General features: G+C 43.9%; 1 protein-coding gene across 1 annotated transcript; it reads right to left on the bottom strand.

Moving 5' to 3' along the window:
* Positions 1 to 42: 42 nt before the first annotated feature.
* On the bottom strand, positions 43 to 12,470 carry lg04h9orf64 (linkage group 04 C9orf64 homolog). The gene is made up of 5 exons (XM_046345414.1): positions 12,341 to 12,470; positions 10,614 to 10,955; positions 9,671 to 9,927; positions 637 to 832; positions 43 to 567 (listed from the first exon to the last, which is right to left on the bottom strand). The coding sequence occupies exons 2-5, from the start codon at positions 10,948 to 10,950 to the stop codon at positions 338 to 340; spliced, it is 1,020 nt and encodes a 339-aa protein (XP_046201370.1). The 5' UTR covers positions 10,951 to 10,955; positions 12,341 to 12,470; the 3' UTR covers positions 43 to 337.
* Positions 12,471 to 16,983: the final 4,513 nt, after the last annotated feature.

The following is a 16,983-nucleotide window of genomic DNA, read 5'->3' as shown; positions in this document are numbered from 1 at the left end:
AGTCAAAGAAGCTCACGCTTTCTGTCCAAGAAAAGACACTTGTTGTAAAACACACAATCCGCTGCTGCAGCCCCGCTCTATGGCGGGGTTGTGCTGCTGCAGGCAAAGAATCTTTATTCAATTATTTATTTTACATTTCCCCCTGTCCATCTGTGAAAGCATGTGGAAAGAAAGAGATGTGATAGTCTTGAAAATGTTGGCTATATTTTATTCTTAGTATGGTCATCCTCAGCCAGAGATCCAAAGCCAAAGTTCTTTGTATAAAGTTAAACATTAAGGACCGGAAATCATTTATAATTTTTTTGAATCACAAAAATAGTTTCTCTGTGTAGGACTGTCAGTAATATATGCAGCGTGTGTGGTGTATGGGAATGTGGGCCATCTCTTTATGGTGCTGTTTGGCATAAGGCCAGAGATAAAAGTCAATGATGGCAGAGTTGATATTGCAGCTTTGGCCATCTCGATCTTCAACCAGACTCCACAGGTGTGCCTTGATCTTCTCCACACACCAGATAGAGCAGCCACGAATCTCCACCTCTCTCCTGTCGCCTGAGCTGAGCAACTCACCTGAGAGAGAGAAGAGGGTCAAAGGAGGTTCCAACACACACACACACACACACGGGAGAAAAAACGAACCGTTCCTCAATGTCTCCATCAGGGTGTCTGAGTAGCGTAGTGCCCCCAGGTAGACCAGGGCCTGTGGTACTCTGTAGTCAGCAAACATGGTGAGGATGTCCAGGTTTGGCATGTCCCCCTCTACCCTGGCCTCCATGATGCCCCAAAAATCAGCCACCAGAATCTGAGCTCGCTTGTAGAGTGAAATCCTCTTTCCCTGAGGTAGACACACAGACAATTCAGTTTACAAGACACGTTCACACAGAGACTGCGTTCACCATGAACATATTAACAATAGTCATGCATAGTGCATTCATAAAGTCTTTAGTCCCCTTGACTTTTCCACATTTTGCTACGTTACAGCCTTAATCTAAAATGTATGAAATAATTGTTTTCCTCATTAATCTACACAAAATACCCAATAATGACAAAGCAAAAACAGGTTTAGACATTGTTGAATATTTATTACAAGTAAAAAGCTGAAAACCTTATTTACGTAAGTGGTCAGGCCCTTTGTTATCAGACTCAAAATTGATCTCAGGTGCATCCTGTTTCCATTGATCATCCTTGATTTTTCTACAACTTGGAGTCCATCTGTGGTAAATTCAATTGATTGGACATGATTTGGAAAGGCACACCTGTCTATATAAGGTCCCACAGTTGCAAGAGAAAAAACTAAGCCACAAGGTCAAAGGAATTGTCCGTGGAGCTATGAGACAGGGTTGTTTCAAAGCACGGATCTGGGGAAGGGTACCAAAATATTTGTGCAGCATTGAAGGTCCCCAAGAACACATTGGCCTCCATCATTCTTAAATGGAAGAAGTTTGGAACCACCAAGACTCTTCCTCGCGCTGGCCACCTGGCCAAACTGACCAACTGGGGGAGAAGGGCCTTGGTCATTGAGGTGACCAAGAACCCTCTGACAGGGCTCCAGAGTATCTCTGTGGAGATGGGAGAACCTTCCAGAAGGGAAACCATCTCTGTAGCACTCCAACAATCAGGCCTTTATGCTAGATTGGCCAGACGGAAGCCTCTCCTCAGTGAAAACCCACTTGGAGTTTGCCAACTGGCACCTAAAGGACTCAGAGCATTAGAAGATTATCTGGTCTGGTGAAACAAAGATTTAACTATTCAACCTGAATGCCAAGTGTAACATTACATTTACATTTACATTTAAGTCATTTAGCAGACGCTCTTATCCAGAGCGACTTACAAATTGGTGCATTCACCTTATGACATAACATCTGGAGGAAACCTGGCATCATCCCTACGGTGAAGCATGGTCGTGGCAGCATCATGCTGTGGCGATGTTTTTCAGCTGCAGGGACTGCAAGACAAGTCAGGATCGAGGGAAAGATGATCGGAGAAAAGTACAGAGAGATCCTTGATGAAAACCTGCTCCAGAGCGGTCCAGACCTAAGACTGGGACGAAGGTTCACCTTCCAGCAGGACAACGACCCTAAGCACACAGCCAAGACAATACAGGAGTGGCTTCAGGACAAGTCTCTGAATATCCTTGAGTGGCCCTGCCACTGCCTGGACTTGAACCCGATCGAACATCTCTGGAGAGACCTTAAAATAGCTGTGCAGTGACGCTCCCCGTCCAACCTAAGAGAGCTTGAGAGGATCTACAGAGAAGAATGGGAGAAACTGTCCAAATACAGGTGTACCAAGCTTGTAGCATCATACCCAAGAAGACTCGAGGCTGTAGTCACTGCCAAAGGTGCTTCAACCAAGTAATGAGTAAATGGTCTGAATACTTATTTAATACTTATATACTTATATTTCCAGGGGGGTTTTATATATATACACATTTGCAAAAAAATCTAAAAACCTGTTTTTGCTTTGTCATCATGTGTAGATTGATGGGAAAAAATGATTTAATCAACTTTAGAATAAAGCTATAATGTAACAAGATATGGAAAAAGTCAAGCGGTCTGAATACTTTCCGAATGCACTGTATACTGTTTATGTACTTTTTTTCACCTTTATTTAACCAGGTAGGCTAGTTGAGAACAAGTTCTCATTTGCAACTGCGACCTGGCCAAGATAAAGCACAGCAATTCGACACATACAACAAAGTTACACATGGAATAAACAAAACATACAGTCAATAATAGTAGAAAAAAATCAAACAAATCAAAATACAGTGAGTGCAAATGAGGTAAGATAAGGCAGTTAAGGCAATAAATAGGCCATGGTGGCGAATAATTACAATATGGCAATTAAACACTGGAATGTTAGATGTGCAGAAGATTAATGTGCAAGTAGAGATATTGGGGTGCAAAGGAGCAAGATGAATAAATACAGTATGGGGATGAGGTAGATAGATGGGCTATGTACAGGTACAGTGATCCGTGAGCTGCTCTTACAGCTGATGCTTAAAGCTAGTGAGGGAGATATGTCTTCAGCTTCAGTGATTTCTGCAGTTCGTTCCAGTCATTGGCAGCAGATAACTGGAAGGAAAGGCAACCAAAAGGAGGAATTGGCTTTGGGGGTGACCAGTGAGATATACCTGCTGGAGCGCGTGCTATGAGTGGGTGCTGCTATAGTGACCAGTGAGCTGAGATAAGGCGGAGCTTTACCTAGCAGAGACTTGTAGATAACCTGTAGCCAGTGGGTTTGGCAACGAGTATGAATCAAATCAAATCAAATTTTATTTGTCACATACACATGGTTAGCAGATGTTAATGCGAGTGTAGCGAAATGCTTGTGCTTCTAGTTCCGACAATGCAGTGATAACCAACAAGTAATCTAACTAACAATTCCAAAACTACTGTCTTATACACAGTGTAAGGGGATAAGGAATATGTACATAAGGATATATGAATGAGTGATGGTACAGAGCAGCATACAGTAGATGGTATCGAGTACAGTATATACATATGAGATGAGTGTGTAGACAAAGTAAACAAAGTGGCATAGTTAAAGTGGCTAGTGATACATGTATTACATAAGGATGCAGTCGATGATGTAGAGTACAGTATATACATATGCATATGAGATGAATAATGTAGGGTAAGTAACATTATATAAGGTAGCATTGTTTAAAGTGGCTAGTGATATATTTACATCATTTCCCATCAATTCCCATTATTAAAATGGCTGGAGTTGGGTCAGTGTCAATGACAGTGTGTTGGCAGCAGCCACTCAATGTTAGTGGTGGCTGTTTAACAGTCTGATGGCCTTGAGATAGAAGCTGTTTTTCAGTCTCTCGGTGAACAGGCAGTGGTTCGGGTGGTTGATGTCCTCGATGATCTTTATGCCCTTCCTGTAACAACGGGTGGTGTAGGTGTCCTGGAGGGCAGGTAGTTTGCCCCCGGTAATGCGTTGTGCAGTCCTCACTACCCTCTGGAGAGCCTTACGGTTGAGGGCGGAGCAGTTGCCGTACCAGGCGGTGATACAGCCTGCCAGGATGCTTTCGATTGTGCATCTGTAGAAGTTTGTGAGTGCTTTTGGTGACAAGCCGAATTTCTTCAGCCTCCTGAGGTTGAAGAGGCGCTGCTGCGCCTTCTTCACGACGCTGTCAGTGTGAGTGAACCAATTCAGTTTGTCTGTGATGTGTATGCCGAGGAACTTAAAACTAGCTACCCTCTCCACTACTGTTCCATAGATGTGGATAGGGGGGTGTTCCCTCTGCTGTTTCCTGAAGTCCACAATCATCTCCTTAGTTTTGTTGACGTTGAGTGTGAGGTTATTTTCCTGACACCACACTCCGAGGGCCCTCACCTCCTCCCTGTAGGCCGTCTCGTCGTTGTTGGTAATCAAGCCTACCACTGTTGTGTCGTCCGCAAACTTGATGATTGAGTTGGAGGCGTGCGTGGCCACGCAGTCGTGGGTGAACAGGGAGTACAGGAGAGGGCTCAGAACGCACCCTTGTGGGGCCCCCATGTTGAGGATCAGCGGGGAGGAGATGTTGTTGCCTACCCTCACCACCTGGGGGCGGCCCGTCAGGAAGTCCAGTACCCAGTTGCACAGGGCGGGGTCGAGACCCAGGGTCTCGAGCTTGATGACGAGCTTGGAGGGTACTATGGTGTTGAATGCCGAGCTGTAGTCGATGAACAGCATTCTCACATAGGTATTCCTCTTGTCCAGGTGGGTTAGGGCAGTGTGCAGTGTGGTTGAGATTGCATCGTCTGTGGACCTATTTGGGCGGTAAGCAAATTGGAGTGGGTCTAGGGTGTCAGGTAGGGTGGAGGTGATATGGTCCTTGACTAGTCTCTCAAAGCACTTCATGATGACGGAAGTGAGTGCTACGGGGCGGTAGTCGTTTAGCTCAGTTACCTTATCTTTCTTGGGAACAGGAAAAATGGTGGCCCTCTTGAAGCATGTGGGAACAGCAGACTGGTATAGGGAATGATTGAATATGTCCGTAAACACACCGGCCAGTTGGTCTGCGCATGCTCTGAGGGCGCGGCTGGGGATGCCGTCTGGGCCTGCAGCCTTGCGAGGGTTAACACGTTTAAATGTCTTACTCACCTCGGCTGCAGTGAAGGAGAGACTGCATGTTTTCGTTGCAGGCCGTGTCAGTGGCACTGTATTGTCCTCAAAGCGGGCCAAAAAGTTATTTAGTCTGCCTGGGAGCAAGACATCCTGGTCCGTGACTGGGCTGGGTTTCTTCTTGTAGTCCGTGATTGACTGTAGACCCTGCCACATGCCTCTTGTGTGAGCCATTGAATTGAGATTCCACTTTGTCTCTGTACTGACGCTTAGCTTGGAGGGAATAGCTGCATTGTTTATATTCGGACATGTTACCAGACACCTTGCCCTGATTAAAAGCAGTGGTTCGCGCTTTCAGTTTCACGCGAATGCTGCCATCAATCCACGGTTTCTGGTTTGGGAATGTTTTTATCGTTGCTATGGGAACAACATCTTCGACGCACGTTCTTATGAACGCGCACACCGAAATCAGCGTATTCATCAATATTTCCATCTGACGCAATACGAAACATGTCCCAGTCCATGTGATGGAAGCAGTCTTGGAGTGTAGAGTCAGCTTGGTCTGACCAGCGTTGGACAGACATCAGCGTGGGAGCCTCTTGTTTTAATTTCTGCCTGTAGGCAGGGATCAGCAAAATGGAGTCGTGGTCAGCTTTCCGGAAAGGGGGGCGGGGCAGGGCCTTATATGCGTCGCGGAAGTTAGAGTAACAATGATCCAAGGTTTTACCACCCCTGGTTGCGCAATCGATATGCTGATAAAATGTAGGGAGTCTTGTTTTCAGATTAGCTTTGTTAAAATCCCCAGCTACAATGAATGCAGCCTCCGGATAAATGGTTTCCAGTTTGCAAAGAGTTAAATAAAGTTCGTTCAGAGCCATCGATGTGTCTGCTTGGGGGGGGATATATACGGCTGTGATTATAATCGAAGAGAATTCTCTTGGAAGATAATGCGGTCTACATTTGATTGTGAGGAATTCTAAATCAGGTGAACAGAAGGATTTGAGTTCCTGTATGTTTCCTTCATCACACCATGTCCCGTTAGTCATGAGGCATACGCCCCTGCCACTCTTCTTACCAGAGAGATGTATGTTTCTGTCGGCGCGATGCGTGGAGAAACCCGTTGGCTGCACCGCCCTGGATAGCGTCTTCCCAGTAAGCCATGTTTCCGTGAAGCAGAGAACGTTGCAGTCTCTGATGTCTCTCTGGAATGCCACCCTTGCTCGGATTTCGTCAACCTTGTTGTCGAGAGACTGGACATTGGCAAGAAGAATGCTGGGAAGTGGTGCGCGATGTGCCCTTTTTCGGAGTCTGACCAGAACACCGCCGCGTTTCCCTCTTTTTCGGAGTCGTTTCCTTGGGTCGCTGCATGCGATCCATTCCGTTGTCCTGTTTGTAAGGCAGAACACAGGATCCGCGTCGCGGAAAACATATTCTTGGTCGTACTGATGGTGAGTTGACGCTGATCTTATATTCAGTAGTTCTTCTCGACTGTATGTAATGAAACCTAAGATGACCTGGGGTACTAATGTAAGAAATAACACGTAAAAAAACAAAAAACTGCATAGTTTCCTAGGAACGCGAAGCGAGGCGGCCATCTCAGTCGGCGCCGGAAGTAGGAGCGAGGGCGAGAGCGTACAGGTCGCAATGGTGGGTAGTATATGGGACTTTGGTGGCAAAACGGATGGCACTGTGATAGAATGCATCCAATTTGTTGAGTAGAGTGTTGGATGCTATTTTATAGATGACATCGCCGAAGTCGAGGATCGGTAGGATGGTCAGTTTTACGAGGGTATGTTTGGCAGCATGAGAGAAGGATGCTTTGTTGCGATACAGGAAGCCGATTCTAGATTTAATTTTGGATTGGAGATGCTTAATGTGAGTCTGGAAGGAACATCTACAGTCTAACCAGACGCCTAGGTATTTGTAGTTGTCCACGTATTCTAAGTCAGAGCCGTCCAGAGTAGTGATGCTCGACGGGTGGGCAGGTGCGGGCAGTGATCGATTGAATAGTATGCATTTAGTTTTACTTGCATTTAAGAGCAGTTGGAGGCCACAGAAGGAGTGTTGTATGGCATTGAAGCTCGTCTGGAGGTTAGTTAACACAGTGTCCAAAGAGGGGCCAGAAGTATACAGAATGGTATCATCTGCGTAGAGGTGGATCAGAGAATCACCAGCAGCAAGAGCAACATCATTGATGTATACAGAGAAGAGAGTCGGCCCGAAAATTGAACCCTGTGGCACCCCCATAGAGACTGCCAGAGGTCCGGACAACAGGCCCTCCGATTTGACACACTGAACTCTATCAGAGAAGTAGTTGGTAAACCAGGCGAGGCAATCATTGGAGAAACCAAGGCTGTCGAGTCTGCCAATAAGAATGTGGTGATTGACAGAGTTGAAAGCCTTGGCCAGGTCGATGAATACGGCTGCACAGTAATGTCTCAGCTGAATCAACTTTAGGAGACGTCCTGGCGCTTGCTGGACTTTCTTGGACGCCCTGAAGCCTTCTTCAAAACAATTTAACCGCTCTCCTTGAAGTTCTTGTTGATCCGATAAATGGTTGGTTTAGGTGCAATCTTACTGGCAGCAATATCCTTGCCTGTGAATCCATTTTTGTGCACAGCAATGATGACGGCACGTGTTTCCTTGCAGATAACCATGGTTGACAGAGGAAGAACAATGATTCCAAGCACCACCCTCATTTTGAAGCTTCTAGTCTGTTATTTGAACTCAATCAGCACAACAGAGTGATCTCCAGCCTTGTCCTCGTCAACACTCACACCTGTGTTAACAAGAGAATCACTGACATGATGTCAGCTGGACCTTTTGTGGCAGGGCTGAAATGCAGTGGAAATGTTTTGAGGAGATTCAGTTCATTTGCATGGCAAAGAGGGACTTTGCGTCTGCTAAATGGCTTAAATGTAATGTAAATGTAATTCATCTGATCACCCTTCATAACATTCTGGAGTATATTCAAATTGCCATCATGCAAACTGAGGCAGCAGACTTTGAAAATGAATGTTTGTGTCATTCTCAACTTTTGGCCACGACTGTATAATCAAAAGTATGGTAATGAATGTATAGCATAGATAACATACTGTATTGCGTGTAACTGAAACACATTTTTAACCCTTGCTTCCACATGGCACCATTTCCACATTAATCTTACAGCACCTGAGGCACATTTGTGCTCTTACTCTCTACACAAGGTGAATTTGGAATGAGTGGGTCATCCTATTAACTGGGACAGCTTAATCCTGATGCATTAATGTCTTGGGTATTAAGCCCTTGCAGAGAAACCACAAGATCAAAATCACATCACTTTATTAAGTGTGACATCAGAGGGAAGCAGGGCAAGCTGCAAACGGGAAGCTCACCCCGCAAAGCACAAGTTAAGATCAGTGACATAACATCAAAACAAAAAAAAGTTAATGTTCTAAAACTGTCAAATAATGCACTGAGCCAAATGATGATGTAAATGTGTATACTATGTACTGGTGCATCAAAATACATTAAAAAGTTACCAATATTATGTTTCATTTTTATAATTCAGTGTTTTTTTTGTTGTTGTTGTCCCGCTTTACCAACCATAACTTGCTAAAGTAGGACATCATAGAGTAGCTAAAGTGGGACAGTCTTATTGCCTTCTCCAATGGAGGAAAGAGATCCAGTAGGGACGCCCTGTACTTAGGTTAGGCGGGGCTCTGGTTATTGTAGTACTATATACTGTTAATTATTTATTGTAGTACTCTTGTTAGCACTGTTATTTGGGTGAATTCAGAAAAAGTGAGAGACATTTTATAACCTCTTCAGACATCTAACATATTAGCCCAACATGATATATTTCTAAAATCTTCAGATGTTTCCTTATCACACAAAATGTAATTGTCATTGGTGTACAATTAGGACTATAATAATGGTGTCCCTATTTAACCTACTATCCCAGTCCACCAAATGCAAACAAAAAATATGGTTTTGACTCAGTGTACACAAATGTGTGTGTCATGTCTCCTGTGAATATGATATAAAAATCCCTACCTTCAGGTTATGCTCAAACACTACACCCCAACCTGCCACCTCAGGTATCTTGACCCTGCTACCCCTACGGGAGGGCAGCTCCCACAAAGCCCAGTCCAAGCTCTTCTCTTTCCTGGCACCCCAATGGTGGAACCAGCTTCCCCCTGAAGCTAGGACAGCAGAGTTCCTGCCCATCTTCCAAAAACATCTGAAACTCTACATCTTCAAACCGTATCTAAAATAATCCTTTCTTTAAAAAAAAAAACAGAACTTACACTTGACCCCCCCCCAGCTCCGACTCTACAGACAGCTACATTGAGGAAAATCTTTACTTTCTATGCCTGTGAAATGTGGTTGTCCCACCTAGCAATCTTAAGTTGCTCTGAATGCACTAACTGCAAGTTGCTCTGGATAAGAATGTCTGTTAAATGACAAATGTAAAATAAAATATGTGTGAGATTAGGAAACATCTTGAGTATTTCAGAAATGTATCATGGGCTAATATGTTGGATAGGTTACAGAAGACAGAAATGCAAAAAGTGTCCCAGTTATTCTAAATTCACCCTACGTTATGTTGAAGAGGTTGTGTTTTGTGTATGACCTTGTATGTGGCCTCGTCCCTGTACGAGGGTAGTTTGTCTACAATGAGCTCCACCATCTTCTGCGCATCTCTACCGGCAGGGCTTATGAAGCTCCGGAAGCTCCCGCCGTGCTGCAGGAGCACACGTCCCCCCTCTGTGAGGACACGGTGACGCTCCTCAAGCATGGGCATGGGCGTGTTGTTATCAGAGCGCAAGACACGGCCCAACTCCTCAACACTCATCTGGGAGAAATAGGACGGTTCTGTGATGGGAATACCTATAGAGGGCATGGTATCTTGATTAGCTGCATTCAGATGGACAATAGGTCATTGGAAATGTTACTGAAAATGTGTTAAGAAGACTGAACGGTAATTTTTAGAACAAGCAAGAGTGTAATTTACTTCAAAGGTTTTATCATGCATGCATTCTGCAAACGATAACGGTGTACAAGCAAACAGCACAAAGCAGTGTGTGTATGAGAGGACAGGCAGCCCTAGACAGAACAGATATAGGGCTGTAGCGCTCACCCTCTTCTAGGCTTTGGCGGTCTACCGTTTAACGGGGTATTTCGAAATATACCGATATATACCGATATTTTTAATACCGTTTCATTTATTTATTGTTTTTTTTTTGGGGGCTTCCCGCCTTGCGGGGGCTGAGGGATTGTGTGTGACGCCACTGCAGGTTAAGTATAAGTATAATAACTCTAAGATGTGTTAAATTATATCCAGCTCAGGGCTCCAGCTATGCATTTGGTTTGCTAACTTCCCAGCTAAGTGGCTAGATGTCAAGATCAAGCTTCTTGGTTACAGGAGATACATTCATTCCCCTTCTGGATCAAGATCCTTGTTGCCTAAATTGTTTGTGTGTAAAGAAACATTTTATAGCGCCCCTTGTGTGCACTTCCGATAAGTACATATGGTACAGAAACTGTATGAAAATCTGGATATTGTCCCTTCCTACCCTCTTCCATTGCTCTGGTGATGGCAGCACAGAGGGTCATGTAACCGTAGTAGGTGGTCCCACGGTACGTCACCTCACACTGCTGGTCCTCCCGTTCGGGCCAGAAGGAGAAGTTCATTGTGTCGACTACAAACACCCAGTTCAGGGCATGATCGGAGGTTGGGGAGGGGGCCAAGGGGTTGGCCTTCTTCCACCCACTGGCTGTGAGATCCTCGCTCTTCCGCAGGGCATAGAGCATCTCCGCTACCCTCCGCACACCCTCCTCCTCTACAAACACATCCTGACTGTGTTCCACCACGAACCGGCCAGACTCACGGGGGGGCAGTGGGGCCTCCATCAGCACTGCAAATAAAAAGACCAGTCACATGATCTTCGATGTTCAATGTTGCACTTCTCACCCCCTCGCTCTACATAAATAGGTACACCATATCACGACAAATTAAAATGTTCTCAAATAAAACTTAGAGACTGGGACATAACACCAGCATTGCATACATGGTAGTCTCCTGTTCAAAACCACCGTCACTCTGCTATGTTTGTAAAAAGAAAGGGGCTTTATAAAATACATTGGATTGATTGATGTTGAGTCACGCTCGCGTTTCCCTCTTTTTATGGGAAAAACAAATGTACATCTTTAATGGAAAAACCACAACCCTGAATGACTCAAATGCTATATATAGCCCAGTATAGTCCTATACAACTAATGCTGCGTTCATAACCATGTGGAAAGGTTGTATTTACTATACACGACTTGGAAAAATCCACTTGAACGCCCCTCCAACTTGTAATTATTAGTGGGAAACTTATGGTGTGTTCAAGACAACTGGATTCTTCAGGTCGGAAAGTCTGAGCTTCAGATTTCTTTCCATGAGATCCCAGTTGTCTTGAACGCATTGAAGTCAAAAGTCAGAGATTTCCCAGTTGTTTTGCGTGGGGCATCATCCATCCCTAAACTCTGAGACTTCTCCTACATGCTGACCTGACGTCACCTACTAGGGAAATTACCTTGATAACAGCATTTTCCACAGTTAAATGCAACAAAACACAATTTATAAAAAGCAATCTATTCATATGGTTAAAATTTGTTTACAAGCATGATAGCTGTACTTTAGTTGATTGTTGACACAGCTTGTTGTCCATTAGCCAATCAGCGTTTGTCAACAAGTTCAAAACATGTGAATGCATCCAACTGGTATTTAGGACTTTACAACTGGTAATTACCACCTTTCCATTTGGTTATGAAGGCAGCATGAGTTCACTGTGACAAGGACAACGAGTAAACTGTCATAACTGGACTTCATGCAAGTAATGCCACGTTCAAATCAACTGGGAACCTGAAAAAAAATGAGCTCCGACTGGGAAAATCGATTTGAACGGTCATTCAACTCGGGATCTCGGGCCTCTATTTTGAGCTCCGACCTGAAGATCACTAAACGTCATGATTTGACCTCGTATTTTTCCGAGTTCCCAGTTGCTTTGAACGCGGCAAAATTACCCTGCATGTGAAATGCGTCGTTACTGTTCATTCTACGTGAGTTTCTACGTTATGTTGACTATATAAGGCTATATTGTAACGTTACGCCTGTACTTTATATTGAATTTAATATTACTAGATTGATAAATGAAACATTATCAGTTAAAGGTTCAAGGAAATCAACCATTGTCCACGACGATACATCTTTTTTTTTTTTTTAAACATGACCAATTGTGTAGTTAGTTGGCCTTACCTGGACATTTAGGACTTGGCTGAAGTAGCGGCAGACAGAAAAAAAAAATGGGCGTGGAGCGATAGGTCTATATCCGGCGTCTGTCATTCATTGAACAAATCAATGTGGCTCATTTGCTTACGTCAAAGCAACATCAACCAATTATATTAGAGCCTATGTCAGACGAATGCGGGAAAATAAAGAGGTAGCTTGTAACGATTTCCTCAGATCCGGTATCTTTGTTTCCGAGGACATTACAGTGCCAAAGGACATGCTGTGTCAGTTTGTTGTTCCTAATCCAAATGGACTCTTACCGTAATTGTTTTGTGACCTGATTTTAAAAAAAAAAATAGTTTAGTAATTGATTCGTTATTTTATCAGTAAAGTGAAACAAGATGGTGCTGTTTAGTTTGGCTATTTGGCACCACATATCTACTATTGCGCCACCACTAAACTAAAGTGTGTAAAAAATAAAAATAAAGTCACATGAAACCCCTTGCTGCTATAGGCTATGACTCTACAACAGTGAAATAAGCATGAATATAAATTTGAAAGATTGTGTCTAAAGGTCTAGACGAGGTGTGGTGAACGTGATAATTTTGTTCCTGGACCTCCACTACATTGCAATTTTTAAATAAAACCGTTCGTGTACTGCACGTAGCCTAAAAACAATTGATAATTATTTATGACAACGTCCCACCCTGCAGCATCCTATTTAAACTGAGTCGGCAGGTTCGGTCAGACAAGTGGCATAAACTTAATTTTCATAAGACAAGTCAGTTTCTCAAGCTATACAGCAGGGCAAGGGTCAGGCGCAGGGGGATACCAACACATTAAGAAAATCATTAAGCATGATGGATTCTGGAGTGTATTTAAAGTCTAACACTAGGGATACCATACATACACCTAACATTGTAAAATGGTATTTGACCACTTCTCCCGGATTGTCCCGGACAGTCCTGCGTTCTGCCTTTGCCCGGCACTTTAAAACAGCAACTTCAAACACCACTAGTTAAAATAAAAGGCTGATTTGTCCAATATTTCAGTTAGACCGGTTGGAATGTCTCTTGCAGTCATGCGTTAATGAATGTAAACTCAGCAAAAAAAGAAACGCCCCATTTTCAGGACCCTGTCTTTCAAACATCATTTGTAAAAATCCAAATAACTTCAGATCTTCATTGTAAAAGGTTTAAACACCGTTTCCCATGCTTGTTCAATGAACCATAAACAATTAATGAACATGCACATGTAAATGTAAGACACTAACAGCTTACAGATGGTAGGCAATTAAGATCACAGATATGAAAACTTAGGAGACTAAAGAGCCCTTTCTACTGATTCTGAAAAACACCAAAATATAAGATGCCCAGGGTTCCTGCTCATCTGCGTGAACATGCCTTAGTCATGCTGCAAGGAGGCATGAGGACTGCAGATGTGGCCATGGCAATAAATTGCAATGTCCGTACTGTGAGATGCCCAAGACAGCGCTACAGGGAGACAGGACAGACAGCCGATTGTCCTCGCAGTGGCAGACCACGTGTAACAACACCTGCACAGGATCGGTACATCCGAACATCACACCTGCAGGACAGGTACAGGATGGCAACAACTGCCCGAGTTACACCAGGAACACACAATCCCTCCATCAGTGCTCAGACTGTCTGCAATAGGCTGAGAGAGGCTGGACGGAGGGCTTGTAGGCCTGTTGTAAGGCAGGTCCTCACCAGACATCACCAGCAACGTCGCCTATGGGCACAAACCCACTGCCGCTGGACCAGACAGGACTGGCAAAAAGTGCTCCTCACTGACGAGTCACGGTTTTGTCTCACGGTCAGATTCTCGTTTATCGTCGAAGGAATGAGTGTTACACCGAGGCCTGTAATCTGGAGCAAGATCGATTTGGAGGTGGAGGGCCCGTCATGGTCTAGGGAGGTGTGTCACAACATCATCGGACTGAGCTTGTTGTCATTGCAGGCAATCTCAACGCTGTGTTACTGTCAAGACATCCTCCTCCCTCATGTGGTACCCTTCCGGCAGGCTCATCCTGACATGACCCTCCAGCATGACAATGACACCAGCCATACTGCTCATTCTGTGCATGATTTCCGGCAAGACAGGAAAGTCAGTGTTCTGCCATGGCCAACGAAGAGCACGGATCTCAATCCCATTGAGCACGTCTGGGACCTGTTGGATCGGAGGGTGAGGGCTAGGGCCATTGCCCCCAGAAATATCCGGGGGCTTGCAGGTGCCTTGGTGGAAGAGCGGTGTAACATCTCACAGAAATAACTGGCAAATCTGGTAGTCCATGAGGAGATGCACTGCAGTACTTAATCCAGATACTGACTGTACTTTTGATTTTGACCCCCCCTTCGTTCAGGGACACATTATTCAATGTATGCTAGTCACATGCCTGTGGAACTTGTTCAGTTTATGTCTCAGATGTTGAATCTTATGTTCATACAAATATTTACACGTTAAGTTTGCAGAAAATAAACACAGCTGACAGTGAGAGTTTATGTATAGTACCAGCCAAATGTTTGGACGCACCTACTCATTACAGGGTTTTTATAAATGTTCACCATTTTCTACATTGTAGAATAATAGTTAAGACATAACTATGAAATAACACATGGAATCATGTAGTAACCAAGTGTTAAAACAAATCAAAATACATTTTATATTTGAGATTCAAAGCAGCCACCCAATGCCTTGACATCTTTGCACACTCTTGGCATTCTCTCAACCAGCTTCATGAGGTAGTCAATTGGAATGCATTTCAATTAACAGGTGTGCCTTGTTAAAAGTTCATTTGTGGAATTTCTTAATGTGTTTGAGCCAATCAGTTATGTTGTGACATGGTAGGGGTGGTATACAGAAGATGGCATTTTACCAAATAGGGCTAAGTCCATATTATGGCAAGAACAGCTCAAATAAGCAAAGAGAAACAACTGTCCATATCTACTTTAAGACAAAGGTCAGTCAATCTGGAAAAAGTCAAGAACTTTGAAAGTTTCTAGAGCAGTCGCAAAAACCACCAAGCACTATGATAAAACTGTCTCTCATGACAACCCCCACTGAAGACACCCAGAGGTACCTCTGCTGCAGAGGATAAGTTCATTAGAGTTACCAGCCTCAGAAATTGCAGCCCAAATAAATGCTTCAGAGTTCAAATATCAGACATCTCAACATCAACTGCATGAAATCAGGCCTTCATGGTCAAAATGCTGCAAAGAAACCACTACTAAATGACACCAATGAGAAGAAGAGACTTGCTTGGCACAAGAAACATAATCAATGGACATTAGAAAGGTAGAAATCTGTCCTTTGGTCTGATGAGTCCAAATGTGATATTTCTGGTTCCAACCGCTGTCGCTTTGTAAAATGCAGAGTAGGTGAACGGATGATTTCCGTGTGTGGTTCCCAACTGTGAAGCATGGAGGTGGTGGTGTGATGGTGCTTTGCTGGTGACACAGTCTGTGATTTATATAGAATTCAAAGCACACTTAAACAGCATGGCTACCCCAGCATTCTACAGCGATACACCATCCCATCTGGTTTGCACTTTGTGGGACTATCGTTGTTTTTTCAACAGGACAATGACCAAAACATCTCCGGGCTGTGTAAAGGCTATTTGACCAAGGAGAGTGATGGAGTGGTGCATCAGATGACCTGGGCTCCACAATCACCCGACCTCAACCCAATTGAGATGGTTTGGGATGAGTTGGACCACAGAGTGAAGGAAAAGCAGCCAACAAGTGCACAGCACATGTGGGAACTCTTTCAAGACTGTTGGAAAAGCATTCCAGGTGAAGCTGGTTGTGAAAGTGTGCAAAGCTGTCAAGGCAAAGGGTGGATACTTAAAACAGCCGCACATGACGAACTCATTCTGATTGACCACCACACAGAAGGCTTTTCATCACAGTCCAAAATACCCCCACAGATGATTCCGGATGTGAAGTAGCCAGATGTTGAGGTCCTGGGCTGCCGTGGTTACACATGGTTTGCACCTGCGAGGTTGGTCAGATGTACTGCCCAATTCTCTAAATCGACGTTGTAGGCGGCTTATGGTAGAAAATGAACATTCAATTCTCTGGCAACAGCTCTCTTGGACATTCCTGCTGTCCACATACCAATTGCACACTACCTCACCACTTGAGACATCTGTTGTATTGTGTTGTCTGACAAAACTGCACATTTTAGAGTGGCCTTTTATTCTCCCTGGTACAGGGTGCACATTTGCAATGATCATGCTGTTTAATCAGCTTATCGATATGCCACACCTGTCAGGTGGATGTATTATCTTGACAAAGGAGAAATGCTCACTAACAGGAATGTAAACAAATGTGAACAACATTTGAGAGAAATTAGCTTTTTGTGTGGAGGGAAAGTGTCTTGTCTTTGATTTCAGCTAATGAAACATGGGACCAACATTGTACATGTTGCATTTATATTTTTGTTCAGTGTAGTTAACGGCATCTGCTCTAATTTGCACACAGAGTAATTGAAGAATATCTAAATGCATATTCCCATGAAACTGATTGATAGCAAATGAATGGCATGCAGATGCAGTTTGAACATTTATGAAGAATTATAATTCACGATTCATGGCGATAGCCTATTTTGAAATTAAAGATGCTTAACTTGGCGTTTGAGGGTATTAAAAA

This window comes from Oncorhynchus gorbuscha, linkage group LG04, assembly GCF_021184085.1.
Source record: "Oncorhynchus gorbuscha isolate QuinsamMale2020 ecotype Even-year linkage group LG04, OgorEven_v1.0, whole genome shotgun sequence".
In the NCBI taxonomy this organism is placed as follows: domain Eukaryota; kingdom Metazoa; phylum Chordata; class Actinopteri; order Salmoniformes; family Salmonidae; genus Oncorhynchus; species Oncorhynchus gorbuscha.
The sequence above is the reverse complement of the archived record's forward strand: the minus strand, read 5'-3'. Positions and strand labels throughout refer to the sequence as shown.